The 19904-nt window shown below is 30.6% G+C and overlaps 3 protein-coding genes and 1 long non-coding RNA gene across 12 annotated transcripts; 2 read left to right on the top strand and 2 right to left on the bottom strand.

Moving 5' to 3' along the window:
- Positions 1–1160: 1160 nt before the first annotated feature.
- Positions 1161–3826, bottom strand: LOC105784673 (protein FAR1-RELATED SEQUENCE 12). Of its 2 annotated transcripts, XM_052634077.1 has the most exons (4): positions 3626–3826; positions 3028–3482; positions 1669–1698; positions 1161–1558 (listed from the first exon to the last, which is right to left on the bottom strand). In XM_052634077.1, the coding sequence occupies exons 1-4, from the start codon at positions 3666–3668 to the stop codon at positions 1355–1357; spliced, it is 732 nt and encodes a 243-aa protein (XP_052490037.1). In that variant the 5' UTR covers positions 3669–3826; the 3' UTR covers positions 1161–1354. The 2 variants fall into 2 exon arrangements, with proteins under 2 accessions (XP_052490037.1, XP_052490038.1); XM_052634078.1 differs by lacking the exon at positions 1669–1698 and having other exon boundaries at positions 3626–3818.
- Positions 3827–10564: 6738 nt separating this feature from the next.
- Positions 10565–13014, top strand: LOC105784672 (protein FAR1-RELATED SEQUENCE 5). Of its 2 annotated transcripts, XM_052633569.1 has the most exons (4): positions 10565–10842; positions 11756–12414; positions 12494–12536; positions 12667–12789. In XM_052633569.1, the coding sequence occupies exons 2-4, from the start codon at positions 11860–11862 to the stop codon at positions 12669–12671; spliced, it is 603 nt and encodes a 200-aa protein (XP_052489529.1). In that variant the 5' UTR covers positions 10565–10842; positions 11756–11859; the 3' UTR covers positions 12672–12789. The 2 variants fall into 2 exon arrangements, with proteins under 2 accessions (XP_052489529.1, XP_012466031.1); XM_012610577.2 differs by lacking the exon at positions 12494–12536 and having other exon boundaries at positions 10570–10842; positions 12667–13014.
- A 172-nt stretch (positions 13015–13186) lies between these two features.
- On the bottom strand, positions 13187–14307 carry LOC105784674 (calmodulin-like protein 3). Its single transcript, XM_012610580.2, has one exon. The coding sequence runs from the start codon at positions 13811–13813 to the stop codon at positions 13346–13348; it is 468 nt and encodes a 155-aa protein (XP_012466034.1). The 5' UTR covers positions 13814–14307; the 3' UTR covers positions 13187–13345.
- Positions 14308–14708: 401 nt separating this feature from the next.
- LOC105784675 (uncharacterized) lies at positions 14709–18250 on the top strand. Of its 7 annotated transcripts, none has more exons than XR_008197873.1 (3): positions 14754–15264; positions 15432–16107; positions 16304–17391. It is a non-coding gene; the product is annotated as an uncharacterized LOC105784675 (long non-coding RNA). The 7 variants fall into 7 exon arrangements; XR_008197870.1 differs by having other exon boundaries at positions 14762–14983; positions 15146–16107; XR_008197874.1 differs by having other exon boundaries at positions 14773–15484; positions 16028–16107.
- The last annotated feature ends 1654 nt before the right edge of the window (positions 18251–19904 follow it).

The following is a 19904-nucleotide window of genomic DNA, read 5'->3' as shown; positions in this document are numbered from 1 at the left end:
CAGTATCACTGAATACTACAAATTCATTTCCCAATTCAGGTAGATTCAAAATCAGTGCTCCCTCCAACTTCGTTTTCAGTTTCTAAAAACTCTCCTGGCACTGGTCATTCCACACAAATGGCACATTATTTTGTAGGAGTTTCGTCATACGCAATGCTATTTTGGAGGATTCGCTTACAAATCTTCTATAATAACCAGCTAAACCCAAAAAACTTCGAACTTCTATCACATTTCTCAGCGATTTCTATTACAAAATAGCTTTAATTTTCTTGGAATCTACATGAACCTCCTTGATTGATATAACATGACCCAGAAATACAATGATCGTCGGATCCGAATAAATGATGTTACATTACGTTGTCGAAGCAACTTAGGCTATCTCATTATAGAATCATAAAATTTAAATCATAATTATCATTCAAACCAATTTAATCATCAATCATACTCGCAATTATTCAATTGTAATGTCTAAGTTTCAAATTCATCATTATACGAAGTTAAGAAAAGTCAAATTTAGAGTTAGGAATTCAAATCCAAGCTCAACTATCAAATCTCAGTGTTATGTCTTGAGATAAGGGACTTTTTATCTAGGATAAAGACATCTATTAGAAAAAAAATATAACACTACACAAGACAACAAAAATGCACAAAAGCATTACAAGAACATACACTCTTAAAAGAAAAACATAAAAAGCTTTATAGGTAAGACAACAAAACATACTTTCACTTTAATTTTTCAAAATTTATTTTTTTAATTTTCAATCTATCACATTTTCTCAACAATTTCTCATTTTCCTTCAATTTCTTGAAGCTCGACTTTAATTGTGTTTGAAAGGTTGTTATTATTATAATAAAATTAATGTTTTTTTTAATTTAAACTCATAAACTCTCCTCAATGCTTAAATAGGAGTATAACCCACTTTAACACATTCGAACTCACGTCCTCCTACATTAACAACAATATTGATATGAATCGAACTAACACTCATTGGACATAAAAATAATATTATTAATTTATTATGAAATAAAGGATTGAAAACTTATTTTCCCTTTCTAATGAAGTTCTATGGTTTATTTAGCATTTTTTTAAAAATCTATTTTCTTAGTCATGGAAAATGTCAGAAAACAAAATGCCCCCTTGCACGTGAGGACTGAAGAACTTGCACAGAATTAGAGTTTGTTTACATTATAATAAATATAGCAAAATTTTAATAGTTCATCTTCTTTTAAGTACACAGTTGCTCACCTCAATCTAGATTGTGTAAGAAAAACACCAGGAAAAAGAACAAAATAGATTACAAGCCACTCTTTTCGAGAGTGGAAAGTATGTAAAAAATTTTACAGTTTACTAGAACTATTGCCTCTTAAAAAGTGCAACTGGATTCGACTCGATTTCCCTCAAACTTTGAACAATATCATCAATGTTCCTTGATAGGTGATTAGAATGCTCTTCCATTTCTCTTAATACCATGTCAAGCTGCTCTTGAATTGCTGCAGAACGCTTTCGTTCCCGTTGTAACTCAGCCGTCAATTCTCGAATCTTTACATCTTTCTCATCCTATTGGGTTGTGTATGGGAGAGAGATGAGAAACAAGAGTGGCGTGGTTATTTTTCCACAATGGCAAAAAGAAATCAAACATTGAAACAACTTTAAAACAAGGAGATTACCATGACCATTTTCCAAGTCTGAAGTTCTAGCTTTTGTACATAAAGGGACAAAGATATTTGAAATGGATGCATAGAAACTCAATCAGCAAAAGATTAGCATATCAATCAAATAATTAATCAGACTAATAAAACAGGTTTTGCATGTTAAGACTCACTCAGAAGCAGTAGAAGCTGAATTTCTAGCTTTGTTTGATTTGAGGAACACATATTAGAGATACAATTTTATGAACATACCAAGTGGCTTCAAGGTATGAGCAACAGCCTGAGGTCAGGTTTGGGTGAACAAATATGGCAAACAACTGGAGGGGATCCAGTCTGAACTCTCAAGCAGGTGGTTCAACACTAGCATCTTACCCACTCAGCCCATTTGATTAAAGGAAGCTTACAGACTGCATGGGGTTGCACAACTTCAGCCTGAATCTTAACTATAAGTCTCACTCAGGAGTCGTAACCAATCAAATATTAATTAATATAACAAAATTTTCAGAAACACAATTTCACCCATTATAAATCAAGGGTTGTACCATACTTTTTAGTCACATAGCTACCAGTTTAAGGAATATCTAGCTTCACACATCTACCTCCATCGTTTAGTGCTTTGAAAAATCTTTCTTGTTCTGGACATTGCAACAATATCTTTAGGTCAGTCATCAAAAGCTAGTTCTGTTGTTGAGATCATAATTATCTGTGAAACCACAGAAAACTTTTGCTTATGGAAATGAGCTCTGAACTATTCCGTGATCAATCTGCATATTTGCCTTTATGAGCCTACCCATGAAGGAACTTTTCTCTATGCCAACTTCACTCGAACGCAAGGTGACCCAATTTGGAAGGCCTAAGAACAACCAGAGGCGTACTCTTCAAACTTTATAGAGACAGTGAAAGACCATTTACTAATGCTCCAAAGCTCAAATCAGGACTACGATTGAATATAGCTCATTCTTACTTGGAAGAATGCATACTTTCTTCTAACTGGTACTTAGTTGTTCTATTTGTAAGAACTAAGAAGTCATTGCCTGTTTGAATTCTTGTAACTTAAATTATCAAATATGAATTCTTGTACTAATTCTTTAAAGGCATGGGATCATATTCAACCAACTTATGTAATTAATCTTTAAATACTTTTCGCCGATTCTAGAATTGAGCCATAAACTGTACTCGAGACTTTGCAAACCTTAAACTCCTCCAATAGACTGCAACACATTAGCAGTCACCATATTACGGTTCAATTTCAGACTGCTATAAAAACCCACAGATTCTTAAGTTAACCAAGTAGCTATAAATTTATATAAATCAGTTAAATTCATTTAGAGAATCCACTTGTTATAAAGGCAAATCATAGGGAGGGAAAGAAATTACCGGCGTTTGCGACAAAAGCATGCTTCGGCGACCATTGACGGGAATAGGAACCAGCTGATGATTATGTTCCTTAACAAACCTGGTAACAACCCATTTCCCTGTCTTTTCTTTCTTTACCACAATCATGGCTTTACACCCTTCTCTGGTAATCGCTCTAGGCTTTCGATTTTCACTTCTACGAGGCCTTAGCTTCCGGAACCCTTCTTTGTTACAGACCAGTCGACGCCAAACCACTTTGCCGTCACGCATTGAGCGGCGAAATGCATCCACGCGCATGATGAATCCCACACGAGTGGCGTAGGCGTCGTAGAACACTTTGGCTGCTTCTTCCGATTCGAATTCCTTCCCGACATACGGTTCCTCATCGGAAGTTCCTTCAACGGAAACAAACTCTTTTCCGTCTGAATTTTGTATTGGTTCAGCTTCGGGTTCTTCCATGGAAGCATTTTCACCCACTGATAAAGTTGTTGTTGTTTTTTTTTTTAAGAAAAAAAGAAATTATAAACTGTTAATCAAACTTCTTGATTCAGTTTTTATTAGGTTCTTTAAATTTGAAATATATGTAATATATATAAAGAAAAAAAAAGGAAGGACTTACTAGATTGAAGATCCAAGTTGGAATCCAGTGAAGAGCAGGGCATGGCGTAGTAGGAGGAGGAGAATTTTGGGTTTAAATTTATAAGCAGAAACGATCAGCTTTGGTGCGGAGCGAGGGGATCGAGATGGAAGCCTTCTATTCACAATAGATTTCCTTTTTTTTTTTGAAACAATATTCACAATAGATTTCCATGTGTGCAGTTAGGGGTAGAGAAATAACCCACCAAATCCAAAATAAAACCCAATCAGTTTACAAAATATAAATTTGAATTGAATTTTTTTATTTATTATATAATTAATTCTATATTTTATATGATATCAAAATAAATATTTTATATTTAAAATAGTTAAAGTAATTTTAAAAATTTTAAAAACTATTGCTTTTAGAAACATTTATAAAAATTAAAAATTTTGTTAAATAATATTAAAAAATCATAAAACTAAGCTTATTTTATTAAAATAAATTTAAAAATTAAATCGAACTATAATTGTCGGTTCAAAAGATCTAAAATCCTAATCAAAACCAAACCGATGTCACCTTATGTGTAATAAAATTCTGCCATATTTTAATATTGTTTTTATTTTATGGAAAATTATTTAGAGAGAATTTTGCGGTAAATTATTTTTCCTTAGAAAAAGTTTGGTAAATCAAAAAAACTTAGGACTCCATAGAAAACAAGCTAATTAACTTCTTTAAATCGTTTTCTCCAGAAGAGCCTTTATAAAATTTAAATTTTATATAGCTTTAAAAATTTTACATAAAAATTAATTTATAATTTTAATATTATTAAACATATATATTTATATAATTTATTATTTTAATAAATTATTTAATATTATAATTTTATTTTACAAACAAATTTTAACATTAATAATTATTTTTAATTTTAAATTGTATTTTTAAAATTTTATTGAAAATATTTGTATTATTACAATTTATAAATATTTAATAATAAATACTTTATGGAATAAGATATGAATATTTTAATAATATAAATATGAATATTTATTTAAATCATTCTTAACTTCATTTATCTCTTAAAATTAAGCACTTGTTATTATTAAGTTTATATAAGATATTAATTCATATAAATAAATTTTGATTGTCAATATAATATTTTATAACAAATATAATTTATGTTGAATTTATTTATCTAAAAAATATTTAAAATTTATTCTTAAAAGATTACCAAATAACGAAAAATATTTTTCAGTAAAATCATCTGAGCACTAACCGTGTAGGTGCCTTCTCTAGTAAGAAATCATAAATAAAATTTCAACATTAAAATCAAATTAATGACATTCACAATTTATCAAATTCATCATCCAATCAAGTAGGAGACGTAATGACCCAAAATTCACGGGCGTCGGAAAAGTACATTATCGGGCCTCCGTCTTAATAAACTAAGTCATAAATAATTATTAGAAGTAATTATGAGTTTAGCTGAGTGCTTAATTAGGTATTAATTAGGTGAATTTAGTCTAACTAAGAATAATTAGGAAAAAGAATTAAATAGAGTAAAGGGTAAAAGTTTACTTACAGATTAAAAGAAAGTATAAAGGGACCAAAATGGCAATTAAGCCATACTTGGAATATGAGGTGGCAAACATTAAAAAAAATATAAGATTTTTGTTAAGTTATAAATTATATTAAATCAATTCAAAATAACTATATTATAAGATTTTTATATGATAAATAAGTTATGATTTTGACAAATGGATGGTGATAAAATAATAAATATGTAATTAAAATAGGTATATATTTGTAGTTTATAGATTTAATTTACTTATTAATTAAGCATAAGATATTTATTATTTATTATTTATTATTATTAAATTAAAAGATATTTAATAATTAAATAATTAGTATAAGATTTTGGTTAATAATAAATTATGATTTTGCCAAGTGTATGGTAACAATAAAATACAACTGTATTACATTTATTTATTTACTTGAAAATTAAGTAAAAGATAATTAGTAATTAAATAATTATATTATGAGATTTTTATTTGATAAACAAATTAAGTAGTGACAATTGTATGGTATTTATGGTGAACAAATGTGAATATATGATTAAATATTTAATAGATATTTAGAATAAAATATATTATATTATTATAACATAAAGTAAATAAAAGAAAAGAAAAGAAAAGAAAGCAAATGAAATAAAAGAAAGAAAGAAACAGAACAGGCAAGGGACGAAACAGAGAAGAAACAGGGGAGAAAGAAAGAAAAAGAAAAAGGAAGGAAAAACTAGGGTTTAAAGTTTTAAAGCTTTAAAGGTAAGTCAATCAAGTCCTTTTCTTTTAATTTTGATGTTTTAGAAGTCTTAGAACAAAGTTTTATTGAAATTAAGGTAAAATTTTGTAAGTTCTTAGATTTTTGAACATGATTCATGTTGAACAAATTGTTAAATTAAGGGTTTGGTTGATAGAATTTCTAGTTAGAATTGATAAAAGGATTAAATTGTAAACTAGGTTATAAGTTTTACATATTTGGGATTAAGTTGTAAGAAGTTTTAAATTAGGGTTTTATTATGAATATTGAATAGTTGAGTTAAATATGGCAAAGAATTAAGTAGAAAAGAAGTATGAATTAAGTTAGAAAAGTAAGTAAACTTAGTAGGATTAAATTGGGAATAAGTAGGAATTGAATAAAATTTAATTGTTATTATTATTATTTTTATAATTTAATGTTGTAATTAATTGTGAAAATAATTATCATTTTCGTAGCTAACAAAGAACTCGAGGCATCGACATCGAAAGGAAATGAGAAAGTTATCGAGGACTAAAACAGGAGATTTACAGTTTGTATTATTATAATTCAAATTATTTATTATTAAATGCTATATTTAAATTTATATGTATGGTAAGTGAAATATATGGTAAGTATTATTATTAAGTTGAAAGAAATTCAATTGAATGATGAATATATGTGTAGAATTGAATTGAATATTGACTTGAAAAATGGAAAAGTGAATTTTGAATTGAATTGTGATTGAAAGTGAAAAAGTGAAATTGAATTGAAATGTGAATTTGGAGAACCTATTATCTAGTCAGGCTGAGTCAGATATAGTTGGCATGCCATAGGATTGGAAAAGTTCAGGGATACTTCGACCTCAAGTCGATGAGACATTGGGAGTCACTATATTTCTTCGGATAGATTCGATGAGGTACTGAGTACCAACTTTTTTCGGCTTTGCCGATGAGACACTGGGTGTCAACTATTGCTTCGAACTATCCGATGAGGCACTGGGTGCCATACTGGAGTGTTTGGTTGGATCCGTGTATCAGCCAAAGTCTAAGTTTTGTTAATAGGGTAAATAATAAAATGATAAACTGAATGAGTTGTTAAATCGAACTATTGAAATGAAATGAAATGAAAAGTCGAACTGTGAATTGAAATGTGATATGAGATTGAGGAATGAATCTAAGGTTCATGATGTGTCCAAGTTCCAAATTGTGGATATATGATATTAATTGATGAATTGTTATTGTGGAAATATGAAATTTGAGTTTAAATTTGTATGTATGATTTTATGCATTACATGTTTATTAATATTATAATTTGAATTATGGTAATACCACTGAGTATGAAATACTCAGCGTACGGTTGTTTCCGTACGCAGGTCATTAGAGTTCAAGGTCCAGTTCAGCATCCAGAAAGATCCCGACTCCATCAAGAAATTTTTGGTGATGTATTTCTTCCTTTTGTTTAAGTGGCACGTACTAGGTGATTGTACACGAGTCGTATATATATACATATGTAAATATATATGCTAAATGATCTTGGTTGTAAATAAATGGTTATAATCTTTTGGATGATAAATAAAGTTTAAAAGTTATAAATTAGTAAACTTAGTATTAAATCTTGAAATGAAATGAAAGATATGAATTAGTTTTTTTTACATGTTAACTTTAACCTTTTATAATTAAAGTAGTAAACCAATTTATTAAGCATGATTTAGTAGTGTTTTAAAGTATAAAATCATTGATTGAAATATTGGTATTGGTTTGTTTTTAGTTTTAAGTTTGCAGGGGGTTTTATGTAAAAATAAGCAGAAATACTGTCGAAATTAAAAAAAAAAGAATGAAGCCAATTAGCATAAATTTATATGAATTTATAATCATTTTATAACATGTTTGTTATTTATTTAAGAATTATTTGTAAATTATCTGAGATATCCGGTAATGCCTAGTAACCCTATTTCGGCAACGGTTTGGGGTTAAGGGGTGTTACAGGAGATATGAATCTTGTAGAATTAAAATAGAAGAGCTTGTTTTGATTAGCTTTTATGGATACATTGATTATAAAATTCAATTCCATTATATAATTAAGTTATAAATTAGGTTCAAACTATTAAAATGTTTTAATTCACTCGTTATGTTACATGTGTTATTTAACAGTTGACTTAACGGTTTTAATAATGTAAAGACACAACTTTGAAATGTTTTAAAGTTTAAGGATTAATTTAGAATGACAACCTTCTAGTACAATTTACTTAAATTTAAAAGAAATTATAAAATATCATATCGCTCCTATATAAAGAAATTATAGGACACAAGCATGATTGTCAGAATTAAATTTAGAAATTAATGATTCAACCTGTGCCATATAATTCTGAATAGTTAAATTTGTTTCAAATCAATAAAATTGAAAAAAAAACAAATATTTTTATTTATGCTAAGGTTCATTTTTATGTTTTATTCTTTTAATAAATATTTTATCTTTTAATATTTTATTTTTGAATTATTATTAAAAAATTTAGGTTAAATTATAGAAATAATCACCTAACCATGTCCGTGTTCTTGTTTTGGCCACTTAACTTTATAGATTTTTAATTTAGGTACTAAACTTTGAATTTGTTATTGTTTTGATCTCCCACCGCTAAATTGATAACAGAAATAATAGTGTGACATTTTTAAACTAGTATAATAACACATTTAGTCTTCAATACTTATATATTCTATCAATTTAATCCTAATTCTATATAATTAAATAAATTTAATCCTTCACATTTACAAATTCTATCAATTTGATCCTCAAACTTTCAAACCAAACCTTTTAAATTTTAAAATAGAGATATTCCTCGCCTATAAATTTGTAAAACCCCAAAAGAAAAAAAAAAACTTCTCCAGTTCTACTTAATATGCTAATAAAAGTTTTCTTTTGATTCAAGGATTATGATCACATGATAGTGAAAGCTTAATTTTTTTGTATATTTATATAATTATCTTTTTATTTTACTTGTGAAAATATTAAACTCAAATAATAATATTTAATTTAATATCATAATCCGAATAAAATAAATATTATATTAGGCATGATTTTAGTAGCAATAAATCACAATAAAATAAATATTCCTTATTAATTGATTTTATGGACTAAATTACGTAATGTTTCTCACCATATCATAAATCATAATCCCTAACTATATCATTACCCACCTTGTTTACTCAAACATTACAAAAATTTTTATAAATAAAATTTCCAAACCATTAGTCATACATGCGTTGAAGATAACGATACAATCGTCTTTATGGTATAAATATTTTTTACATCAATTTTATTTTATTATATTTAATTTAATACAGAAAATAATTATGCGTAAACTCTAAAACCCAATATTATAATTAAACTCAATTATTTTAATTGATAATATTAATACATATTCCATGCATAATCTATTAGAGTGGCTATTAACTGTGATGCAAGAGGCTAAAGACAACCACGTCATAACTTGAGAAACTGTGCTGTAAATTTTTTCGATTATTTATTTGCTCGCCAATTTTTTTAAATCCAGACCCATGCCAATTAACCTGTGTTGTTGTTTGGTATATTAAATTAAAAATGCACAGGTGAATATAAATTTACATAGGATTTTTTTCTTAAAATAGACTTTTAAATATTAAATATTAAATATTAAATATTAAATATTCATGGTTAATGTGAAACTAATATGAGTTTATATTAATTCACCTTTATTTTAAATAATAATTTTATTTATATACTTATCATAATACAAAATCATAATTTTAAAATTAAATATTTATATTAGTTTGTTATTATTTTCTAAATATTAGCATTGTTGAAATATTATAAATTGAATTGATACATACAACCAAATTCTTATATCATTACAAATTTACCTCAAAAATATAAATACTATTTTAATAAACTATTAGTTTTAATATGTATTGGTGACCTATTGTAATTTCATTTATTTAAATTAATATTCACAAAACTTAAAACTTTAATTATTTGAAATTATGAGAAATCAACTTATTATTAAATAATTGATTAAAATGCTTACCGTTGATAATTATTGCAAACATATGGAAATTATAACTTATGTTAAATTATTTATTAGTCTTTACTAAATTGTTTAAGAGTTTTTGTTTAAAAAAAAACTTAAGAGTCTAATTTATAATTAATATTGTTAAAATTTTACAAAATAAAAGTAGAAATGTATGAAAATAAATGAAAACTTACCATAAACACTTTAAATTAAATTAAAAATGAATAGACAATTTAAAACTATTAATATCTTATTTTCCAATTATTTAAAACTCTTTTATATTTATAATTTTTAATAATTTTTTCAAAAACTAATTTAAATTTAAAATCTATATAAAACGTATTTAAATTATTATACAAATAATTATATTTGAAATAAAATTTAAGTAATTTTATATTATTTATAAAAGACTAATATCTATTTAAATCATCCTTATAAAAATTACAAAATAATTAAATATTATTTTAATTTATACATATAATTAGCTCATACAGTATCCAAACTAGTTTTGGTAATTTAAGCTAACATAAAAGGAAAAATTGAAGCATTAAAATAAAAAAGGGGATGAAGCGGTGTCGTTTAAAGTTTACTTTCCAAAATGAGGATGGTACACAAGATGTGATAAGATACGGCTCCCCTCCATCAAGCTCTACCGTACGCCTCACCTGAGCCCTAGCAAATTCCAAGCTTTTCATTGCCAAGGGTTTCTTATTGGCCAAAAAAATATCCCAGCGTTTCTTTCTTTCCTTTTCCTTCGTAGTTGGTAAATAATCATCTTAAACCATCATTTTTTCTCTTTGGATTTAAAAAAAAAATTTAATTACCATTTGGTTCCCTGTAAACCCGAAGGAGGAAAATCTATGAACTTTGGCAGCGTCACATTGGTTTCGCTTATACAACGTCATTCCAATTACTTCATGTAAGAGTTGATTTTTCACTTTTGTTTGCCGTTATTGTTTCTTGCTATTTAAATTATTTATGTCTATTTACTGAGGATTTGTGGATTTATAATATTTAATTTGTGTTTTTCTTTCTTTATTTTAGTAAATTCAATGTTTTTATGGTAATTTATTGTCTGATAGTTGCTCGGTTTTTCTTTTTTCCATCGGTGAAAAAGGAAGTTAATTTTGTATTTTTTGGCAAAACGATTATAAAATGGGATACTTTTTTCTGCTGTGGAATTTGATGTAAATCGGATGCTTACATGTAAAAAAAAAGGGTTTGACTAGGAAAATGAATTGATGAATCTTTGGATAATAAATGCCAGAGATCATTTATGAACGAGCTTAGGTTAGAATTACAGCTAATTCTTTGCTTTCTGAAAGTAGGGTTATGAGCTGAATTAAATGACTTTGCAACTGTGCTTAGAAATGTTTCTGTTTTAAGAAGATCTTTGCTTATTGTCCAGTAATCGTCAAGACTTGGGAAAACTCCTTTTGATTACTTGGTTTCATGTTGGTAAACTGATTGTTGTTCTTCCATTGAGTAAGAAATAGAACTTTTATGTTGAGTGTGGCTTGTATTGGTTATTGGGATATCGAAATAGGAGCTAAGTTTGATCTTTCCGAGCAAATTGTATGGCATTTAGTTTAGCTGGTATTGGCACTTTTGTTACTATTAATGAATGGAGGTGAAATTCTGCATGAATGCATCTTTGGTCTTGAGAGAATTTAAGGCCCCTGGTAGTCCATTATACTATGTATAATATATTAAAACGAGGGTTCATGTTTCCGCTTATTTGAGTTGAATTATAGTCACTAAATTCCCATGATGATTCTTCTTTTGCTTATTATTTTTATCACTTATCTGTCTGCTTTTCTTTTCAATTGCAGGTAGATGCAAATGTTGCGTGGAAGAAATTAGAAAAATGAAGTTATTTGGCGATTCTTGCCTCTGGCCAGCTGATAAATGAACTATTTGCTTGAGAAAGAACATAATGGAGAACGCATCTAGTCAAGGGATAGATTCAGATGAAAGTGTAAGGTGTTTGCAAGTCGAAAACTTTGATGAACAAGAATTGGTTGATCATGGGATTTCAGACAACATAGATTTATGCTTGGGAGAAGTTGACAAGATTATAGAAGAGTCTAGTGAGGGTTTACCTTTTTTACGCAATGCTGCAGAGCCCTATATTGGCATGGAGTTCAAGTCAAGAGATGCTGCAAGGGAATTTTATATTGCTTATGGCAGACACATTGGTTTTACTGTACGAATCCATCATAATCGACGTTCACGGATAAACAATAGTGTAATTGGTCAAGATTTTGTTTGTTCGAAAGAAGGTTTCCGTGAAAAGAAATATATGTATAGAAAAGACAGGGTTCTTCCTCCCCCACCTATCACCCGAGAAGGCTGCCCTGCAATGCTGAGGTTGGCTTTAAGGGATGGTGTAAAATGGGTTGTTACCAAATTTGTAAAGGAGCATAATCATTCATTAATGTCACCTGGAAAAGTGCCATGGCGAGGGTCCACCAAAAATTTGATCACTGAGGTACATTTTCTATCCCTTTTAATTGTAAATATCAAGGTGAACTTGAGATTAGCTTACTAGATCTTGCTATCACATTCAGTATACTAAACAAATAAGATGCCGGAAATTGTGGATCAGGGTTGGTAAGCCATCACCCTTTCAGCTTTTGTTCGTAATCATTTCAGAATAAACATGTAAACAAGGAAATGCTCCGTTGGTGCAACTACCTCCTTTTTACCTCTGATTTTCACCTACAATGATTTTTTTCCCTAGGATGAGAAGGATCAGAGAATACGAGAACTGACACAAGAGCTGAACAACGAGAAACAAAAATGTAAGCGGCGATGCGCAGCTTACCAGGAACAGTTACGCACGATATTGAAATTTGTTGAGGAACATACAGATCAATTGTCAAAAAAGGTTCAAGATATGGTCAAGAACATAAGTGAACTGGAAGAGGAACGGCTGGAAGATTCAGATTGCAGATATGTTTAGTCTATCTTCTTGCTAAGTAAAAAATGTCTAAAACATTGTACAATCCCTTATTCCACCCTTTGTTTAAATTCATCCAATGGTGATTTTACTAATGCAAACAGAAGTTAATTTGGCCCTTCCCCTTCATATTTGATTCACTATCTGACAATTTCCCAAAATATCTTAAGTAAAGGGAAACATGTGATATCTCTTTAATCTTTTATGCTTCATTTGGATGGTTGATAAGGGAAACATGGATACTAAGATGAGAAGAAAAAAAACAAACAACTCTTACCAATCACTCAAATGGAGCATTCAATAAATTAAATAATAATTTAGAAATCATAAAATCAAACTAATAATGATAGGGAGAGAACATCGCAAATTTTTTACAATAAGATGATGCATGAGAATCCAAGCTAGGCTTCCTCATCTTTTCGAACATCTTTGGTGTTTTTCTTTTTCTTTCAAATCTCTATTAACTTGAACTCAAAGCAGCAAAGCCACCACCTTTCATCATCTGCTTGAACTCTTTGAAGTTAACCATACCATCACCATCTGCATCCACTTTCTTTATCATCCTCTTGCAATCCTCTATGGTTCTCCCTTGCTTCAGCCCCAAGGATGACAAAACCGACCTCAACTCCTCCACCGTGATGAATCCGTCTCCGTTTTGATCAAAAACGTTAAAGGCTTCCTTCATGTCCTCTTCTTCGTCTCTCTCATGCATTATAGTTTGATACAGTGCTCCGAATTCGTCAATGTCCACATAACCGTCACCATTGACGTCGATTTTTTCGATCATTTGAGTAAGTTCTTTTTCTGGGATAAAGATACCCAAATTTTCTAACGATTCACTAAGCTCTTTGTTGGTGATCTTTCCATCTCCATTCTTGTCGAACATTTGAAACATTCGACGAAGCTCCGTTGGATCCATTCCTTCCATCACACACACACACAAAAAAAAAAGAATATAAAACTCTTAACAATATAAATTTGGTTGAAAGTACTAAAAAGAAAGAAGAATGTTAAGAAACAAATTAGAAGAAAAAGATGATTGAGAAAAACCAAAAGAGGAATGGGAGTTGGGAGAGACAATTAACAAAGAAATTCTGGTTTTTGGAAAATTGAAGAAAAAGAGGGATTTTTACGTTTATTGAGTAAAAAGTGGAGAAAGAAGAAGGTTTTTAAACATGCAGACTAAAAAAAGTTGGATGAAATCAACGGTTTTAACAATATGCACAACTTCTATTTTAGGAGTTGTTAATTAAAAAGTCATTGATTTATGCCTAAAATTGATACTTCTTAACGTGGGTTGGGACTAAATTCGGCATATTTGAAGTTAACGAAAGATAGGGTCAATATGCTGACATTTGGATCGTTCCCACTTGCAATTTAATTTATTTTTAATATTTTTTTCTCAAATGGAGCCCTTTTACTGTTCTTAGCACATCTTTCCTGACATCAACAAAAAAACTTGGGATATTAGATTTTCATTTTCAGGCCCGAACAGGGGTATTGTGAGGTGGAAATAAAATTGGGAGCCAAAGGATAAAAAATTATTTAAATAAGATTAAATTAAATACTTCGTAATTAGAAGGGACTAAAATTGTTATTACTCCATTTAACCAAAGGAGCCAGCCCTTAGCTATGCCCCTCGGCATGCCAGATTTAGATGAAGCTCTATTGGTTTCACGAAATGTAATACCAAATAAAACACCTTAGGCCATGGGTACTTCTATCTAGGATATCAAATAAAGTTGAACCACCTTCACCATAACTAGAAGGCTGTTCGGCACACATAACCCAGAACCAGCATTAACCTTTAACCGTGAGAAAAAGTCCAGTAAAATAAATGCAATTTCCAAGTAATTTTTAAAAACTTTCCATTAATGCCTTATTTTCAGGAATCTGATACCCATATGCATGAAAGAGCGTAACTACTCACAACCTGTTTGGTTCAATGTAATGGCATAGCCATTACAACTCAATTCTATGGGCCCACCACAAACCCTTGTTTGGTTCAATTGCTATTTAGTTTTCTATTCCCGCTCATCACTGAATAGAGGATGAATAACATTCTTTGCCCCCCCTCTAAATTGCCATTCAAAGCACGGTAGGAATGCTGAGAGATCACTTTTTTTTCATTTTTACCCTCATTTTTCATCGTCATCCTTTCTGCAGTTTCAACTACAGCCTCTACGTTCATTACTTTCTCCATTTATAAAGCCCTAAACACTATTGCCCCTCACCAATTTTTTCAATCTTTTCTTCGTAGGAATCGAGATTGTAAAAATTTCTCAATTCAGGGCAAAATCTTCAGTAAGGAAAAAAGTCCAAACTCAATTGAAGAACACATTAGCTTTTGGTTTTGATTTCAAAACGATTCAAGACAAGGTTTCTCTTCATTTAAGACCTTGGCATCATTCATTTCAATTATGGGTTCGAGCAGTTGATATTTATATGGGTTATAAGTTCCCTTCTTTATCTTCTTCTTCTTTTAATTATTTTTCTTGTTGTTAATTTGATAGTTTTTGATTGTTGGGTAATTGTTGAAATGATAGGTGTTTCAACTTCGAGTGAGTTTTGTGAAGGATCCACAAAAGAAATAAGCAATGTGGGATAAACAACATGAGTTTTTTTTTTGTTTTAGTTTTTTTAGTTTCTTTACTATTTGATTCTTGTTGATTGATTTAGCTGTTCTTAGTTCTTTAAACTACGGTCTTCGCTTTTGTGTTCTTTCAGTTCAATTAAAATGGGTTTGTTTGTTTTTACTTTTTCTGTACTATTTGATTCTTATTGATTGCCCCTTTTGTTGATTTTGTTGTTCTTAGCTCTTTGCAAATTACAGTTTTGCTTTTGTGTTCTTTCAGTTCAAATTTAAATGGGTTTGTCTGTTTTTACTTTTTTTTGTACTGTTTGATTCTTATTGATTGCTCATTTTGTTGATTTTACTGTTTTTAGCTATTGGCAAACTGCACAACATTTGCTTTTTGTGTTTTTTTCAACTCAATTAAAGACTAAATTTCACCTGTATGTTCAAATTTATTTATGTTCCTTTTGAAATCCTGTTTTACTTATTGATATTTTCCTTTTTTACTTTGGTACTAAATACTTCTATTGGTAAATATACCATTTGATGTTGTTCAACTTGTTTTAGAGAAGGAGTTTGGTCGAAGCATGGGTGAAAATTTTGAGAATTTTGATGTAAACCCTCTCGGTTCAGCACCGATCGCATAGGTATTACTTTTCATTTCTTTACCTGGTTTGAAGTTTTATATGAGCATGCTGGGAAGGGTATAGGTTTATGTATTTAAACATATAAAATCTTTGAAATTTGAACATTTTCATTAAACAAGCTTCATGCTTTCCAACATACAGCAGGATATGACACATTTGTTGTTTTAAAGCTACATAATTTTTAACTGTTTTGCAGGGTTCTCGGGTTCCGAAAATAGGATAATGCTTACAAAAACCGAATGGATATACCTTAACATATGTTCACTTCTGAATTAGGTTCATCGAGTAAGATTGAGAAGTGATAAGAACGATGTTGTTAAGGTAAGTCCCCTTGAAGATGATTTTAAAGCCTCATATGTCTATGTGATTTTGTCCATTCAAGTTTATGGCAGGTGCAACATTCGGGAATCCAGGATCTTATGATGACTGACATTTGTAACTTGCAAGCATTTGTACTGTACATTCAAAAGACTAATATCAAATTTGATATGTTTTCTATTACTAAGGAAATGGAAAAACAGGTATTTGTATTCACACTGTTGTTCCTTGCAAAACACATCTATCCTTCTTTTATGTATTTCTCAGATTATGTAAATTGAGAGTACCGTACCACTTGGATTTGGATTTCTTTGTTCTTCTGCATGTCATTAATTATTTACCCTTTGTGTTGTCAAAATCGGATAATAGTTTGACTTTCTAAGAGAAGCCAATGCTATGGAGAGAATTCGTTGTTTCTTATACGAGAATAACAAAAAGACTCTGGTCCCGGTTCTGAGAGTGCTTTAGGGTTTGGTTACAAGGAAAGTTCATTTTGTTGTAATTCTTCGTATTGCTTGTACATGTTTGTCCTAGTGTCACAGGCCGCAATTCAAAACTCGTGACCATTGCACCAAATGCATCCAATGGAGGTCTATTGTTTAGATGGGGATCATTTGGCCCGCAAGAATTAGCCCGATTCAAAAAGCTGTTGGAGAAGCCTGTCAAATTAAAGCCTGGTTGCCCGATAATGAAGATATGACAACTTAGGCTAATTTGGTAATTAAGCTTAGAAGATTGAGGGAATCATATCTTGTAAAGATTAGATTAGATTTGATATGATATATCTTGTAAATCCCTAAAATCAAGGGATATGGTTAATCTCGTTCGTCAATGTAAACGTATCTTGATCGTCGGTTTTAGGGGAGCTCAACTATAAATAGAGAGCCTCCCCCTCATTTGTACTCACTCCATTCATTGTTTCATTATTCTTTGTGAATAAGAGAATATTGAGAGCATTTACTCAAACACTTTGTGTGCGCTCTTTTTGTTGTTCTTTGTAGCTTCTTTTGGCATAAATCACTTCTGCTATTCAACTTGGTGCCTTGGAGGAGTTCTTAAGGAATTCTCACTTGAGTTAAGGCTGACTTAGGCGAGTTTGGATGAACGGATCGCCTAAGGCCGCATGGATCGCAAGACAAAAGATCTAGCCCTGTGGCAAGTGGTACCTGAGCTATTGGTTCAAAAGCACCGTTGGGATGTCAAAAGAAGAGTTCAAACAAAGGTGGGCTAGAAAGTCTTTGAGGGAGATGTTGTCGGCTGTTGAGGAATGCGTGGGTAAACTTGGGGAGTCCATGGAGGACGTGAAAGAGTCAGACAATGCGCTTGAGGAAAGTATAGATGACTTGAAGGAGCAGTCCAGGGACTTCGTGACCATGTGTCTCACTTCCCAAAGGGATAGCGAGCAAGAGTTGCTAGATTCCCAAAGGAAGAAGCTGATGGAGAGGAATGATGCTCTTGAAGCCATGGTAAAGGCTTTGAAGGAGGAAACAATGGTCACGATGATAGCTTTGAGCACAAGAATAGAGGAGCTTAAGAGAGAGCTGGCCTTGTGTCGAGCAGTCGTGCGGAAAGGAGTGTGAAGTGCATCACCTAGTTACGAGGATGTCCCAAAGCTGAAAGAGTTTGGAGGGACTGTAACACCCCTTACCCGAGACCATTGCCGGAGTCGAGCATGAGGCGTTACTTGACTTAACTTAAAAGTTCGGGGCATAAAAATTTACTTTTAAAAGTTATTTCACTGTTCATAATAAGGCTGTCCACCTATACAGCAGTTACTAAATTAATTATAAATCGAGCTACGAAACTCAAAATTTAGATCCGTAAATTTTCTCTAAAACTAGACTCATATATATTTTTACCATAAAGTTTTATGAATTTTTAGTTTAGCCAATTAGTACAGTTTATTAGTTAAAGTCTCCCCTGTTTCACTGATGGACTGTCCTGACCTCTCGTCACTAAAATTCAATTATCTCATTGTACAAACTTCATATAGTATTCTCACTTGTTTCTATAGAAATAGACTCAATTAGGAATCTCTAAATATAAATTACAACTCATAAATATTTTTTTACAAGTTTTAATGGTTTTCTAAAGTCAGAACAGGGGACTTCAGAATCCATTCTGACCCTGTCTTACTAAAATTCAAATATCTCAGAAAATAAAATTCCTTTACCCACACCGTTATTTTTTTATGAAAATAGACTCTATAAGATTTAATTATATATATCATTCACTCTCTAATTCATTTTATACTATCCTTGGTGATTTTTCAAAGTCACGTCACTGCTGTTGTCCCAAAACTGATTCATTGCAAATTTTTACTCTTTCATAATTTATAGGTATAAACTATCACCTAGGCATTCATAATACCAAACATATTCTTACTTAGCCATTTTAATAGCTAAACATTATCACATATTTACACATCATCCTTTAGCAATATCATAAGGACATACATTCAAAATGACTAAGTCCCTATACATGCCATAGCTCAAACATTGATCATCATAAAATACCGAGTTGTTGTTGTTGATAGTGTGAGCGTTCTCCGACGTCTTTAAGATCCCTGAATTAGCTTTGCAATACTATAAAAGAAGGAAAATAAAGGGAGTAAGCATAAAGGTTAGTAAGTTTACAAGCAAATAAATAACAACATTTAACACAAATAAATATACTCAAGTGTCATGATCTCTAATTTCCTCTTTACTTAATCTCTTACTCGTTCACTTGTTTACTTAGATAACTCATGATTATAACTTACTCTTCTCTTGCTGAAATGTTGGTTCTCAATTGATAACATAATATGTTCTTAACTCTTATAACTCACCTTATGCTTTTACCTGAACTTTCATGGAACATAATTTGTTTACTAGCCCGTTGAGCCACACTGGAATAATAAGGATACTTAGGTCTCTTTTCTGATAATAACATGCCAAAGCCATATCCCAAACATGGTCTTACATGGGATGTTTCTTGTACTGCCAATGCCATATCCCAAATATGGTTTTACATGGGATGTTTCTTGTACTACCAATGCCATTTCCCATATATGGTCTTATATGGGAGTTCTCATATCGGTGCCCATGCCATGTCCCAGACATGGTCTTACGGAAGACCTCTCATCTCGGTGCCAACGCCATGTCCCAGACATGGTCTTATATGAAACCTCTCATCTCGGTGCCAATGCCATGTCCCAGATATGGTCTTGCATTGGACCTCTCATAATCTTAATGATGCCAATGCCATGTCTCAGACATGGTCTTACATGGGATCTCTTTACCCAAATGTCATGACATTGTATTTGATACATTCCTAATGTTTCAACGGGGCTTTTATCACTGATTCTCTATCATCTCATACTTAAGTCAACATTAGATATTTTCATGAAATAAATACATAATTGCTGAAAATAACAACATTAATAATAATGATCAAAATATTGCATTTATTTACCGTAAACTTACCTCGGTACAAAAATG

The sequence above is a fragment of the Gossypium raimondii genome, chromosome 7 (genome assembly GCF_025698545.1).
Source record: "Gossypium raimondii isolate GPD5lz chromosome 7, ASM2569854v1, whole genome shotgun sequence".
In the NCBI taxonomy this organism is placed as follows: domain Eukaryota; kingdom Viridiplantae; phylum Streptophyta; class Magnoliopsida; order Malvales; family Malvaceae; genus Gossypium; species Gossypium raimondii.
Note: the sequence above shows the minus strand (reverse complement) of the source record. Positions and strands in the feature narration are given on the sequence as shown.

Coding starts and splice junctions, on each gene's coding strand:
- LOC105784673 (XM_052634077.1), bottom strand. CDS start 3,668: ATGCCCTGCTCTTCACTGGATTCCAACTTGGATCTTCAATCTA. Junction 3,483..3,625: donor CAACTTGGATCTTCAATCTA/GTAAGTCCTTCC, acceptor CAACTTTATCAG/TGGGTGAAAATGCTTCCATG. Junction 1,699..3,027: donor TGCTTTTGTCGCAAACGCCG/GTAATTTCTTTC, acceptor TATGTACAAAAG/CTAGAACTTCAGACTTGGAA.
- LOC105784672 (XM_012610577.2), top strand. CDS start 11,860: ATGGAGAACGCATCTAGTCAAGGGATAGATTCAGATGAAAGTGTAAGG. Junction 12,415..12,666: donor CCAAAAATTTGATCACTGAG/GTACATTTTCTA, acceptor TTTTTTCCCTAG/GATGAGAAGGATCAGAGAAT.
- LOC105784674 (XM_012610580.2), bottom strand. CDS start 13,813: ATGGAAGGAATGGATCCAACGGAGCTTCGTCGAATGTTTCAAATGTTC.